The sequence below is a fragment of the Leucopleurus acutus genome (genome assembly GCF_964270905.1).
Source record: "Leucopleurus acutus genome assembly, chromosome: 11".
NCBI classification, from domain to species: Eukaryota; Metazoa; Chordata; class Mammalia; order Artiodactyla; family Delphinidae; genus Leucopleurus; species Leucopleurus acutus.
The window spans coordinates 13,426,955-13,443,331 of record NC_139152.1 but is presented as its reverse complement, the minus strand read 5'-3'; the positions used below and the strand labels follow the sequence as shown (position 1 = coordinate 13,443,331).

Here is a 16,377-nt window from a genome sequence, read left to right as displayed (position 1 = left end):
GTAACACAATAATAGTGGGGGGCTTTAACACCTCACTTACACCAATGGACAGATCATCCAAACAGAAAATGAATAAGGAAACACAAGCATTAAATGACACAATAGACCAGATAGATTTAATTGATATTTATAGGACATTCCATCCAAAAACAGCAGATTACACTTTTTTCTCAAGTGCCCACGGAACATTCTCCAGGATTGATCACATCTTGGGTCACAAATCAAGCCTCAGTAAATTTAAGAAAACTGAAATCATATCAAGCATCTTTTCTGACCACAACACTATGAGATTAGAAATCAATTACAGGGGAAAAAATGTAAAAAACACAAAAACATGGAGGCTAAACAATGTGTTACTAAATAACCAAGAGATCACTGAAGAAATCAAAGAAGAAATCAGAAAATACCTAGAGACAAATGACATTGAAAACATGATGATCCAAAACCTATGGGATGCAGCAAAAGCAGTTCTAAGAGGGAAGTTTACAGCAATACAATCCTACCTCAAGAAACAAGAAAAATCTCAAATAAACAATCTAACCTTACACCTAAAGGAACTAGAAAAAGAAAAACAAAGAAAACCCAAAGTCAGTAGAAGGTAAGAAATCATAAAGATCAGAGCAGAAATAAATGAAATAGAAACGAAGAAAACAATAGCAAAGATCAAAAAAACTAAAAGTTTGTTCTTTGAGAAGATAAACAAAATTCATAAACCTTTAGCCAGGCTCATCAAGAAAAAGAGGAAGAGGACTCAAATCAATAAAATTAGAAATGAAAAAGAAGTTACAATGGACACCACAGAAATATAAAGCATCATGAGAGACTACTACAAGCAACTCTGCTAATAAAATGGACAACCTGGAAGAAATGGACACAGTCTTATAAAGGTATAACCTTCCAAGACTGAACCAAGAAGAAACAGAAAATATAACAGACCAATCACAAGTAATGAAGTTGAAACTGTGATTAAAAATCTTCCAACAAACAAAAGTCCAGGACCCCGATGGCTTCACAGGCGAATTCTATCAAACATTTAGAGAAGAGCTAGCACCCATCCTTCTCAAACTCTTCTAAAAAATTGCAGAGAAAGGAACACTCCCAAACTCATTCTATGAGGCCACCACCACCCTGATAACAAAATCAGACAAAGATACTACAAAAAAAGAAAATTACAGACCTATATCACTGATGAATATAGATGCAAAAATCCTCAACAAAATACTAGCAAACAGAATCCAACAACACGTTAAAAGGATCATACACCATGATCAAGTGGGATTTATCCCAGGGATGCAAGGATTCTTCAATATACACAAACCAATCAATGTGGTACACCATATTAACAAATTGAAGAATAAAAACCATATGATCATCTCAATAGATGCAGGAAAAGCTTTTGACAAAATTCAACACCCATTTATGATAAAAACTCTCCAGAAAGTGGGCATAGAGGGAACCTACCTCCGCATAATAACCATATATGACAAATCATAAAAGACAAACCCACAGGAAACATCACTCTCAATGGTGAAAAACTGAAAGCATTCCCTCTAAGATCAGGAACAAGACAAGGATGTCCACACTTGCCACTATTATTCAACACAGTTTTGGAAGTCCTAGCCACGGCAACCACAGAAGAAAAGGAAATGAAAGGAATACAGATTGGAAAAGAAGAAGTAACACTGTCACTGTTTGCACATGACATAATATTATACATAGATAAGCCTAAAGATGTCAACAGAAATTACTAGAGGTAATCAATGAATTTTGTAAAGTTGCAGGATACAAAATTAATGCACAGAAATCTCTTGCATTCCTGTACACTAACAATGAAAGATCAGAAAGAGAAATTAAGGAAACATTCCCATTCACCTTTGCAACAAAAAGAATAAAATATCTAGGAATAAACATACCTAAGGAGGTAAAATACCTGTACTCAGAAAAACTGTAAGACACTGATGAAACAAATCAAAGATGACACAAACAGATGGAGAGATATACCATGTTCTTGGATTGGAAGAGTCAATATCATGAAAATGACTATACTACCCAAAGCAATCTACAGATTCAGTGCAATCCCTAGCAAATTACCAGTGACATTTTTTACAGAACTAAAACAAACAATCTTAAATTTTGTATGGAGAAACAAGAACCCAAATATCCAAAGCAATCTTGAGGGAAAAAAATAGAGCTGGAGGAATCAGAGTCCCTGACTTCAGACTATACTATAAAGCTACAGTAATCAAGACAATATGGTACCAGCACAAAAACCGAAATAAATCAATGGAACAGGATAGAAAGCCCAGAGATAAACCCATGCACCTATGGTCAACTAGTCTATGACAAAGGAGGCAAGGATACACAGTGGAGAAAAGACAGCCTCTTCAGTAAGTGGTACTGGGAAAACTGGACAGCTACATGTAAAAGAATGAAATTAGAACACTCCCTAACACCATACACAAAAATAAACTCAAAATGGATTAACAACCTAAATGTAAGACTGGACACTATAAAATTCTTAGAGGAAAACATAGGAAGAACACTCTTTGACATTAATCACAGCAAGATCTTTTTTGACCCACCTCCTAGAGTAATGGAAATAAAAACGAAAATTAAAAAATGGGCCTAATGAAACTTAAAAGTTTTTGCACAGCAAAGGCAACTGTATACAAGATGAAAAGACAACCCTCAGTATAGGAGAAAATATTTGCAAAGGAATGAATGGACAAAGGATTAAGCTCCAAATATATAAACAGCTCATGCAGCTCAATATTAAAACAAACAACCCAATCAAAAAATGGGCAGAAGAAGACCTAAATAGACATTTCTCCAAAGAAGACATACAAATGGCCAAGAGGCACATGAAAAGCTGCTCAACATCACTTATTATTAGAGAAATACAAATCAAAACTACAATGAGGTATCACCTCACACCAATTAGAATGTGCATCATCAGAAAATCTACAAGCAACAAATGCTGGAGAGGGTGTGGAGAAAAGGGAACCCTCTTGCACTGTTGGTGGGAATGTAAATTGATACAGCCACTATGGAGAACAGTATGGAGGTTCCTTAAAAAACTAAAAATAGAATTACCATATGACCCAGCAATCCCACTACTAGGCATATACCCAGAGAAAACCATAATTCAAAAAGACACATGCACCCCAATGTTCATTGAAGCACTACTTACAAGAGCCAGGTCATGGAAGTAACCTAAGTGTCCATCAACAGACGAATGGATAAAGAAGATGTAGTACATATATACAATGGAATATTACTCAGCCATAAAAAGGAACGAAATTGGGTAATTTGTAGAGACATGGATGGATCTAGAGACTGTCATACAGGGTGAAGTAAGTCAGAAAGAGAAAAACAAATATTGTATATTAACGCATATATGTGGAATCTAGAAAAATGGTACAGATGAACCGGTTTGCAAGGTAGAAATAGAGACACAGATGTAGAGGACAAACGTACGAACATCAAGGGGGGAAAGCGGCAGGGGTGGTGGTGGGGGTGGTGGTGTGATGAATTGGGAGATTGGGCTTGACATGTAGACACTGATGTGTATAAAATTGATGACTAATAAGAACCTGCTGTATATAAAAAATAAAAATCTAGAGGGGCTACATCCAAGATTCTGAAAGAAACTGGGGATGTGCTCCTCTGACTTCTTCCAAGTACGCAGTCTGATTCACGTGCTGGAGATTGGTTTGTCACCCATGCTAGAGACCAACACCCATCCTCTTCTACTAAGTGGGTTTTCAGATTCTTAAAGAAAAAGGCTGCAGAAAATATTACATTATATTCACACAGAAAATATAAGTAAAGCCAAGCCAAATGAATCAGCTTTTTCTAAAACCTCAACTCCAAAAACTCTTTCTTCACAGGAGTTAATATTTAACTTCATGTTGCCCAAAAAAAACAAACTTTCAGCAATGGTATCAGAGAGACTTGGTGTTGGGAAATACTTTCACGGAGGCTGAAGTCTGATCTGGTAGACTCTATTCTCATGTTAACTTCCCCCTTCCATTCCAAGAAACTCATTTGAACATATTTATCACTACAGGGTAGAAACAGTTTGTAAATCCAGGTTAGCTGTTTCTAACATATGCCAGCAGTATTCAAACACAGCAGTTTCAGATGATAGAGTAACTGCTTGGAAACTATTTGGATTATTTTAACATAACTGACCTAAGAGAATCCACGTTAAACTTTGGGTGCTTGTTCCTGCAATAAGTAAATGTAACAACTGCTGTTTATTAGCTTCTACATAATGCTGGAGTTGTGATGGGCTTCCCTAACTTTTAATCGTAAGAGCCCTCAACCAGCTAAGGTCTTTTGCTAACTGTTGATGGTTAGACTTCAAGCTTTGGTAGTGGGTGTATTCTTCTAACCTCAGAAGGGGAGGAGAAAGATGGTAGTTTTATAAGCTTGGATAGACACTCTAAGCCACAGCTTTGACACACAAGTAAAAGCATGATGCCTATTTAGTTCTAGGGTAACGTAGGTGAGCAGATAAGAGGTGCATATCTACAGGTGAACTTTTAAAACATATCACCATTTGCATCCCACACACTTTAATCACTGTCTCCCATATTGTTCTAGAACTGTACTGTTCAATATGGTAGCCACTTGTTGCTCTTGAGCATTTGGAATGTGCCTTGTCCAAAATGAAACATACTATACGTGTAAAATACCAGATTTTGAAGGCTCAATATGAGAAAAGAACAATGTAAATATCTCATTAATAATTTTTATATTGATCGTGCTAAAATATTTTTACTTTATTGGGTTAAATAAATGTATTAAAATTTTTAAAAATATCATGAAAACATCTTAGAATGGAGAAATTAATCATGAGTACAAAATTACTAATGGTTCCATGGGACGCCTCGAACCTTCTGTGCAAATAGCACACACTGATTCTTACCTTCATAATGTAGTGACCCCTGATTTTTTTTTACTAAGTTCGAGTCTTCTCTGCAAACTGTTACATATTTTTAAATTTAACATAAATTAGAATAAATTTTGATAAGCTAATTTTTAAGCATATCACCAAATCTAGATGCCTAGTTTATAGCAAAGAACAAATACTAATACTTATTGACCACCTATATGTGTCAGAGCCTCTAAAAGATGACTTCACAGTGTCTAATTTAACCCCCAAAGCAAGCCTACAGGGCAGATTTTACTATTCTAAACCTGAGTCTCAGAGACATTAAGTGACTTGCAATTGGTTCTTGGTTACCCTACTAGCATATGGCAGAGTGGCTATCCCTACCCCAGGCTGGTATCAATGCCCACATTTTGCTGTTACCCACTATGCCTCTCTTGCAGCTGGGTTAAAAATCCCTGGTACAGACTATACAGGTTCCAAAATCATATAGAGTAATGTTATACCAGAAACTTCAAAGAAAATGTTTAGAATGTACTTCTCAAGGGAGGCAGAGGTAACTTCCATTGGAATAGGCTGGAATAAGATTTTTGCCTCCAGATGAAATAATCACCAGTATAAAGGCGATCAAAATACCAAGAATAAAACATCATCGAATTCCATATTTTAAATTTAGTAGCCATTATTGACCTTCAGTTCCAAGACATACATTTAAAATATGTTGATATTAAGGCCAATGATGTTGCCATTTGACATTACTGGCCATTCAAAGGTGAAAATGAATCTTTATTGACAGCAGTTATTCCTGAATTCTCAGAGGCTTGTATGAAGTAAAAGTATTTAAAATTTTTAAAGGAGATGATTTCAGAACTTGAGGCAGAAGCAGAAATGATTTCAAGCTATCGGGGCCTTTTTTTAGATTATGCAATATATTAATATTGCTTCACTAAAGATTAATAGTACATTTGCCACATTATTAAGTTAACAGGTTTCTGTGTCTGTGATTCATGCCGACAATAACTTTATTCCTGTTAACAATAATTCTCACTTGAAATCAGTAACAGAAACTTTCAAGTTGTGCTGAGATCCTTTCAGTCTTAGAGTAGTTCTGCTGCCAGCACTATTTTAAAAACCATCATTCATTTTCCTCTGACTGGGGATACATGCTTAATATTTTGATGGAACTAGGGCAGAACTAGCTAACACTCCCTTCCCTCTTGCCATCTGTACCCAACCAAAACAATCCTGTTTACAGTCCCAAGGGTCAAATTAAAGATTGGAAGATAAATTATCACCAGGACATATTTTATACAGATAGAAAGAATCTCAGTGAAAATGTGGTCCATTCCTGGATTTAGGCAGTTAACATAGCAATAGGCTCATTTTACAACTGGTGGGCTGGTTAGCAGCTGTACTGACTTATGACTCTGCTTCTCCTTATACCTTCTCGAATTGCACAATTGATAATAGAGAAGGAGTTAGTGAAGGTTTCAAACAAGAAGCTGTTATCTGGATGTTTGAGCCGGGTTGCTCTCCCAGGATGGAGGTAAGGCAGGATTCCTAATGTAGTTCACACACTGTAAGAAAAAATGGAGAATCCATTCCTCAAGGACAAGACTTGGGTTGACTTTCTCGCCAAGCCACTCAGTAGCTTTGTGTGCCCCTGGGAATGAAAGAAATACTCTGTGCTACTAATGATAATGACAAAGATGTGATTATTGCAACACAGCTCATGAACTATAAAAGTGAGGAGATGCCCCTTTTCCTGTGACATTGTACTTTAGTTCTGATGTTGTGACCTAATGAGAGGTTAGGAATACTTGAAGAGACTCCAAGTTAATGTTAGAGTTTTAGTTAGTATTAGGTTTTTTTAAAAAAATTCTAACACTACCTTGATGGTTTCCAGCGAGGTAGAGGTGTTGTTAGTGTTTCGTTTTTGTTTTCATTTCTGCTACTTTATTGTGCAACTTTTTTCTTGGAGTTCCCTTTTTGGTCCTCTAGTGCCACACAATTAGTTTAAAAGGAGAGTATAGACACAAGTATGTTTTCTCTCCCTTTTCTCGTTTTATTTGGCTTATGTTAAAAACAAGGCCAATCCAGGTAGCCTATAAAGACAGCCTACAACAAGTAATGTGTTTCCTCACTGGGTCCCCTCTTAGGGAAAAATCATTCTTACCTATTTCGTCATCAAACTCGATGGTATTTAAAGGATCTAGTCTGGCCCCAAACTATTTTTTAATTCAGGTGAAAATGAAAGTCTTAATACTTTCTACTGGCTTTTGCTTTATTGTTGGGAAAAACAAAAAGCTTATTTGCTTATATGCAAATTTATTACATGATTTCTTATGTGTCATCCCACGCACAAAATTAGGGTCACTTTTACTTTTCCAAGGAAAATTAAGAAGATAGACTAGATGACAAAATATTCGTCCATAAAGAATCAGTAGAATTGTCAATAGACTAGACACAGTTCCTACTCTCCTTTGTCAGTTCATAATCATGACCTTGGAGACCCGGGGAACATCCAGCTCATCTGTCACAGAGTACTGGCAGGGGACAAGAAATCTGCCACAGGACACTTCCTCCAAAGTTACTTTAACCACTGTCTTACTGAATGGCTCTTTCCCCCTTCAAATACAGATTCCTTCAGGATATTATCTGCAGACCATGAATTCCAACCTGAATTTGGGTGGATTTCTTCTGCCAGTTGCAGTAATGAATGTCGTCAGCATCCTACCACTACTACTTTTAGCTCCTTTAATGGAGTATTTCAGCACCTGCCTATATCCCTCTAAGAGAGATGGCCCATTTCTGTTGGCATGCATTAGTAAGTACAACTTACCATTTCAAGTGAATGGTTTACAACTTTTAAAATAAAAAAACACTGTACTAGGATCTAAGCTAGCTATATGCTCTGGAGTAGTCTGATTTTGACAAATTGGGAAGAAGGTGAATTTGAGAGTGATTATGTCCAGCTTCTCAAATCTCTACATAGACATCAGTGTCCCATTTTCTTTTCATCCTTTTATGCTTCCTCAGAAGACACACATAAAGACTTGGTGCAACTTCCAATGCCACCAAATGGCCTCTTCTTCTTCAAGTAAAGCAGTCTCTACTCTTACGTCGATGCTGAGAATGTTCTTAAAAATTAACACAGGTAATGGACCTAAAAAATAATGCTGAGCTACATTTGGGAGGCTTTAACTTCTGAACCAGCAGAAAAATTTATTAGAAGTCAGTCATATTCACAGCTTTAATATAGTACTTCTTCCAATAGTAAAGTGTATGACAGTAGTTTTCAAACATTTTTTCCAGCTTTATTGAGATATAATTGACATACTGTATAAGTTTAAGGTGCACAGTGTCATGAATTGATGCAAGTCTATATTGCAAAATATTTATCACAATAAGGTTAGTTAACACATCCAATACCTCACATAATTACAGCCTTGCTGTTGTTATGGTCTACTCCTATTTTTTTTAATTAATTTATTTTATTTTATTTATTTTTGGCTACATTGGGTCTTCATTGCTGCGCGTGGGCTTTCTCTAGTTGCAGCGAGCGGGGGCTACTCTTCGTTGCTGTACACGGGCTTCTCATTGCGGTGGCTTCTCTTGTTGTGGAGCACGGGCTCTAGGAGCGCGGGCCTCAGTAGTTGTGGCGCACGGGCTTAGTTGCTCCGCAGCACGCGGGATCTTCCTGGACCAGGGATCAAACCCGTGTCCCCTGCATTGGCAGGCGGATTCTTTGGCCTACTCCCATTTTTTAAAGTGAAAAAAAATGTAGGACTTCTTACTCAGAACACAATCAATAGACTGTAAAATAAAATTTCTGCCAATGAAATGGGAGAGGAGGAGCATTCTGGTCACACTCTCCGCTGCCTCGCTGTGGTCCCTCAGGTGCTGCCGTGGAACAAGACGACAAACGATGGTACAGGAAAACCAGGCTCAATCTAACGACCAGAAATGGAGGTCTCAGCCCCTGCTCTGCTACTGAGCTGCTCCTGAGTGAATTGGAAAAGCCACTTAACCTTTCTTGTCTTCTAGTTCACTTATTTTTTTTATTGAGGGGCATGCCTGAGATAAATTTTGGGTCCCTTTGTTCTGTAAGACTTTTGAAATCATTCAGGTGACATCAGTACCTGGAGCCCAATTGGGACACAGAGTGAAAGCTCTATAAATGTTAACTAATATTGAGTCATCATTTGCAAGGGGCAGGTCTCATTGTTTGGTGAGTATAAACACAAAACAAAGGGAGTTTGAAACGCTTAAGAAATAGCATGGGGCTTCCCTGGCGGCGCAGTGGTTGAGAGTCCGCCTGCCGATGCAGGGGACACAGGTTCGTGCCCTGGTCCGGGAAGATCCCACATGCCGTGGAACGGCTTGGCCCGTGAGCCATGGCCGCTGAGCCTGAGCGTCCGGAGCCTGTGCTCCGCAACAGGAGAGGCTGCAACAGTGAGAGGCCCGCGTACCGAAAAAGAAAAAAAAGAAATAGCATGCAATGGCAACTTTATGTCTTATCATCTACTTGAGAAATAACTTCATTGAAATAGCCAAGGTCAAGCAACTGATTCTTTTCTCTTGGTTAACCAGTTGTTATTCTTAATTCCTCCTTTGTAGAGATCTGTGAAGACCAAGCAGTCTTCTAGTAACCCATTATTATATATTTTGCTGTTCCTCTGTTTATAAATTACATTTTAGGGTATGTGCTTCCTATTTACCAAAGCCATCAACAAGATCACATCACAAAGTAGATTTGTTTTTGGAAAGAACTCAAGTGACTAAACGCTCCCTAGTTTATTTTATCTTCAACTGTAGAGGTCTTTAGTGCATATTCTGTTTTGATTTATTCCATAAGCCAGTAACCCTGACATTGTTTATTGTCATAGGTTTAGGCAAACTATAAATCTTAATAGGTTTTGACAGTCCTTAAATCTTAAAAAGTGTTTTTTTTTTGTCTGCCAGTGAAATCCAAATCAGTATTAGTGAATGCCCGACACTATTTGACGATACAAAAGAAAAGACATCGTACCTACCCACAGCAAGTGTACTATTAATATACTGAATGCAGAAGAAAATGGGGGTAAATTTACATTGCAAAATACCAGACACTTTGGCAGTCCTGTACAGAATCATGAAAATTGAGTCTATGCTTCCAAATTATGCTTTAGTACTAAAAAATTTTTTTAATTGGGCTACTTTAGAGAAATATGGTATACAACATGACTGAAGGAACTACTTTAAAAATCCTTCCTGGGGGCTTCCCTGGTGGCGCAGTGGTTGAGAGTCCGCCTGCTGATGCAGGGGACACGGGTTCGTGCCCTGGTCCGGGAAGATCCCACATGGCGCGGAGCGGCTGGGCCCGTGAGCCATGGCCGCTGAGCCTGCGCGTCCGGAGCCTGTGCTCCGTGGGGGGAGAGGCCACAACAGTGAGAGGTCTGCGTACCGCCAAAAAAAAAAAAAACAAAAAACAAAACTTCCTGGGAATTCCCTGGCAGTTCAGTGGTTAGGACTCCACACTTTCACTGCTGACCAGGTGAGGGCTCAGGTTCAATCCCTGGTTGGAGAACTGAGATCCCAAAAACCATGCTGTGCAGCCAAAAAAAACCAAAAAACAAAAATCCTGAGAATAAGAAATCTTAAATTCACTTGAAATATGAGCAACTTTCTCTTGGACAATCCTCCACTCTTGCATATTTGAAATCATGTTTATTCTTAAAGAAGTGTGTGTGCTTTTCTGGATAGAGGAAAGTTAGACAGAGTTATCTAACATATTGCTTGATGTTAATGAACTAAATATTCCCTATGAAGAGTGGTAACAGACTTATTGGGCAGGAAAAAGAAAGAAACTAGATTCATCTAAAAAAACTGAGCTATATTCTTCTGCATACAGAATACTGAATTCAGTTGTTTCTAAGCCAGACTCCATTCATTTGTTCATTTACATACTTGTTCACTTATTTGCATAACATTTTGCTATGGGAATATAAAGAGGTATGCATCTTTTTAACTAAATGTTTGCTTAAGTTTTCCATATTCTGCTTGTGATTATGGAAGATGAATAAGTTTCATCAGGACATATAAACATAAACCTAGGGTATTTTTGATAGTAATTTACATAACTGAATTAATCTAACATTAAAATTTACTTTCACTTTGAACCCAAGCGCCTTGAAAATGTGAGTGAAGTATATAAGTATATAAATTATGAACATACAAATATTTATGAATTCTTAATTGGAACCTAGGCACCTTCATATACATACCCCACTTAACTTCATGATAATTCATCATTTACTAGGTCAAGGGTCTCAAAGATAATGTCTTATTTGAATTCAGACCTTCTAATTCTAAGCCCATTGCATCATCATCATCATCATCATCATTATCATTATTCCACTTACCAGCCATACATGGTTCTTAGATTATAGACGTTATCAGTGTTAATTTGGAATCCTGACTGCGATTTCCAATTAAAGCTATGAAGTGAATGAAAAATTTTGTCATCACAATGAGTAGTTGCTCCTGGAGTCCCCCACTCCCTTTCACATTCAGTCATTCCCCATCATGTTTAAGGAGGCAGATGGTATAGACAATGACGATGCCTAGTGTTTGACATGGATAATCACAGCCCCGGCCAAGAGTGAGGGATAGAGAAATCTCATTCAGTTGGTCAAACTAGAAATTTAATAAAGGGAAAAAAATGAGCTCACTTTCCTTCATCTAGCTCATAAACAGTGCAACGAAAGAGGAGTTTCTTATTCAAGATAGGACATTCTTGAGTTTATCAGCTAAAGAAAACAACAAGTGTACCAAAGTACCAACAATAAAAAAATCTCCAAATCTTCCAGAACTGTGAAAGGCAAAGGTTTGATACGCTCAGAGTGTTTCATCAAGACTGTATTTTCCTAATGTTACATGTGACAGATTTGTCTGTTTAAAAGTCAGTCTTAGTACACTAAAAATCTAGAATCAGAGATATTGTGATTTATCCTCTGTCATCGTTGGATATCCTTTGTTTTAGCCTTTGTCAGTTCAAAAATGTTTACACCATGAGTATTTCCTTTCCTTACCATTAACTAAAGCCCTACAGTATGTGGCGTTTAGTAGCTAGCGCTGACACACACAAGTATTAATCTGACTAAGATTAGCCTAATTAAGATTGTTATTAAGCCTTATACAAAGCGGACGTGTACAACACAGCAGGTAGCAATCATCTGGGCTTTTAAGTAGCATTGATATTGAAATGCAGATGAAGTATATTCAAATATCTGCCAGACCTTCCTCTTTAAAATAAAACTTGAAAATTCAAATTCTAACTTAAAGTCTTTTATGATATAGGTACAGCCAAGGTGTTGGTTCCTTCTTGTATAACCATTAACTTCTACTAGTCCTAATAATTGGCAGTGATATAAAATTTCTTTTTGGTTGGAATCAAAATGCTTGATAAATTAAAAACCAAGTCAGAGATCCAATCACCTTCATTGAAAGTAGGACTATTTCATCAAAACTACTTTTTCTCTATTATAGTTTTTAGAACTGTGACATTTTCCCAAGAAACATCACAGTGTATACCCATCGCAAAATACCTGGCAAGAGGAAGTGTATAAACACTAAAAGAAGTAACATGCAAATATCTAGCCTGAATAACTCGTTCATTCAGTTGTTCACTTGTTTAATAAAAGCAGGTTAATGTTCTCAGGTTCTTACTTTTTTTTTTTTTTTTGGTACGTGGGCCTCTCACTGTTGTGGCCTCTCCTGTTGTGCAGCACAGGTTCCGACGCGCAGGCTCAGCGGCCATGGCTCACGGGCCCAGCCACTCCGCGGCATGTGGGATCTTCCCGGACCGGGGCACGAACCCGCGTCCCCTGCATCGGCAGGCGTACTCTCAACCACTGCGCCACCAGGGAAGCCCAGGTTCTTACTTTTAAAGTTGACATGAACACTGGAATTAAATTTGAGGCGACCATCTAGTAAACCATCTGAAGCAATCATTTATGCCCTACAGATACACTTGTATAACTGATCTCCATGTAAATGAGTTACCTGTTCCAGATTCAGAAGTTTAAACACAAACTGAAGCCGAATCTCCTGAAATGAGTTCCCAGTGGTCTAAAGAGAAACGAAAGACAGAATATGGACAGCTCAATTCAGATACAGCAACGTACCACTAGTAGGAGAAACAATAAAGCAAGAAACATATGCCATTCTAATAGTGGGTGAGAAGGATCTTCCACAAAGGCAGCAGATATGTACGATGATAAAATCACAGCTGTCTCTATAAGAGTGTTTTATGGACACCAGTATATTCTTACATTAGCTAATTTCATATTCTCAGAATTTTCCAAAATCATGGATCCAAGGGCAATTTCTCAAGGACTCAGTAGAATTCCATACTTACTGTTGTGTTACACATCAGAGACTCATACATCAAACTACACATAAAAAACCCATAGTTTTCTCAGTGAGGTAAATTTAACCAATAATGGAAGAATCTTAACGTATCTATATTGTAGTATTAGATTCTGCTTCAATAGGAAATGGCAAGTACAACCGAAATGTTTGAATAAATTCTGACTTTTAAAAATTTCATTGTGGTCTAGTTTGGAAAATTATTACATGGTGGGATAATAGAACAAACTATAAGAGCTTTAAGACTTTTATAGACCTGTCTACAATCACACAGCCAATATTAAAACATACATTATTTATCTGAATATAATATCTCCTTTGGAACCATGTGCTTTATCTTGTAAATACAGATCTGCTAGAGGTGTAAAATGTGTACATTCTGATAAACTGCACTCTGCTTTGGACGAGTTATGATCTAATAGAAGTTAGGAATAGAAATGGAGCAGATTAAATTTAGGTTGGAATCCAACTTTGTTATGAATTTTTAAAAAGCCATTTTTCACTTGCACCAGAGTGCAGCAGCAAATAAAAAGCAAATGTAGTTACCTAGATGCTTCAGGTAAAATACACTTTGCCCTAAAATATCTAGGTAAATGAGTTAAATATTTGTGCTTTTCTTGAAATTGGAGAACTACCTTTCATTGGGTTTTCCTAGACCAGGTCTCAGAGTGCTCTATGCTAGAGAAGTTTAATGTGTGCAGAAATCTTCTTGGATCTTGTTGAATGCAGATCTGATTCAGTCCTTCTAGGATGAAGCTTGAGATTCTGTATGTCTAGCAAGCTTCCAGGTGATCCCTAAGCTGTTGATCAGGGACTATACTTTGAGTTTCAAGGACAGAGCAAGGGGCCAAGAGACTTCTCTCTCACATTTCACGCCTATGTACAGGAAACAGAGGCCCAGGTAAAAATGCCACAATTCCGCATCAAGTCAGAGCTAAAATTCATCAGTAAGCCATAAAACCTGATGACTAAACCAAGGTTTGGCCAACCACTACACTCACGGGCCAAATCTGGCCCCAACTGCCCTAGCAAACTGCTTTACATATAGCGGTAACAGAGTAAATATTAAATTGAATTGACATTTCAGGTCTCTTTCTGGTGAGTCTTAATGTGCCAAGTAATCTAGATAAATCCTGTGATGAATTTTATCTTAAAGGTAGATAATATTAAAATTCCTTTTTAAAATATGAACTGTTAACAGAACCAAAATCTCTACTTCATTAATGAATGGGCCTTCGTGGAACCTAATTTAAAGTAATAATAAATTTTAAAATTCCTCAAATTTTCTGTTATTCAGATTTCCTCCCTTTTTACACCTTCTATTTCTTGAGGTCTCAGTAAAGAGCAGATTTTATGGATACATTTAAATGCTGAGATACAATCAAAAAATTTACCTACCAGTTTCTCTATCAACCAAAACAAACACTAAGCTATTTAAACATTAGATTGATTTTTCTGAATTGAAAGCTTTGCCTTATCTGAACTTTTATGCAAGTTAGCAAAAGGTGACTATCTCTAAATTTCAAGTAAATTCCATCAAGCTAAAGTTTGCCTCTGCTCTAACAATGGGATTAAGTCCAGTAATAGGAATGATAAATTGAGAAATGGAATGGTTGCAGTAGATATAAACTGTACCAAAATTGTAACAAAATCTCTACTCATTTTCAACCAAAAATTCCTAGATAATTCCTTAAAAGTAAAAGAGAAAAGATGAACCATTATCTGAATAATTGCTTCCATTTATATCTGTTTCCTAGTTAATTCACCTTTAATATTTTTTTCCTAAGCCAAAGTTTCTAGTCTTTAATTCTGTAATAGCTGCTTTACTTTTTCTGAAAAGATTAGAGAAATGTCAGAAAACTGAGGACTGATGATGCTTACAGGTTATTTCAAAACTGTTTTTCAATAATAATTAAAATCTTATAAAGAGATCATTTTATTTAAAATTTTCCCAAATCATTTTTGATTCAGATATATCTAAAAAAGTTATCAGAATAATATAACTTATCTGAGGATAAAAGTTCAAAACCATTGCTTTAGCTTCAATAACAATTGCTACTAATTGCTACCAGGAACCGTTACAATAATAACTGTACGTTGTCTTTAAATCTCATAGCCATCCTACAAAGTAAGTGTCTTTAACCCCATCTTAGAGCTGAGGAAAGAGATAATGAGGTTAAATAACTGAGGCCATGTAACCAGTAAGTCAGGAAATAGGGAACTAATGTAGCCATTTCTGAGAGACCAGAGCCTGAGCACAGGAAAATCACACAACACAGTTAGCTGGCATCTGGATATCCTCGGAACATCAGCAAAAACAACAGATGTTGAGGATACATCCTCTACTGTCCATGTGTAAGAAATGCTATAGCCTATTATACTGATTTGGAGGCTCTTTAAAATTTTTTTTTCTTTTTCACTTTTTCTTCAGTTGCTGGCAATCTTTCTGCTGCATTGTCTGTGATGGTAGCCGGCTTCTTTGAAATACACAGAAAGCACTTCCATCCAGTCGAGCAGTCTCTTTCAGGCAAAGTTGCCACCATTTCCTCCATGCCCTGTTTCCACCTGGTTCTTCAATACATTTTACTTGGAGTGGCTGAAACTCTGGTCAACCCAGCCTATGAGTAACAATTTTTTCACCACCTGTTAGAACATACTGAGTCTTCACACAGAACACATCACCTCAAGCAGCTGGAGATCTAGTCCCACCCTGGAGATTTCCCACAATGCTTCAGAACAAGCCTATGCATCACCCTCATTTTTAAAAAATGTATAATTACTCTCCCTTCCTTTACTACATACAGACTATCATTAATTCTACCTGAATATAGATAGAATGGAATGTAAGATTTACTAACTTGGTTAAAGGCAGTGATCATTTGGTCAGATACACGACAGGAGGAAAAAACTTTGCTAAAATCTAGAAGACACCACTGACATATGCAGATGCAAACTCTCCTCTTCTCCCTTCCCTGTTCCCACCCCGCTCCCTCTCATTCATAGATAAACTCACATATATACTCCCTCCAAGAATGACATTTCTAATGTACTTTCAGAGTATATAAGTA

General features: G+C 37.2%; 1 protein-coding gene across 1 annotated transcript in view; it reads left to right on the top strand.

Moving 5' to 3' along the window:
* Positions 1–16,377, top strand: part of SLC15A5 (solute carrier family 15 member 5) — a gene marked incomplete at both ends in the record, with an annotated part of 96,835 nt that overhangs the window by 43,112 nt on the left and 37,346 nt on the right. The window contains 2 exon segments of the mRNA XM_082849520.1: positions 7,538–7,724; positions 15,741–15,929. Of these exon segments, the coding sequence (XP_082705646.1) occupies positions 7,538–7,724; positions 15,741–15,929 (376 nt within the window).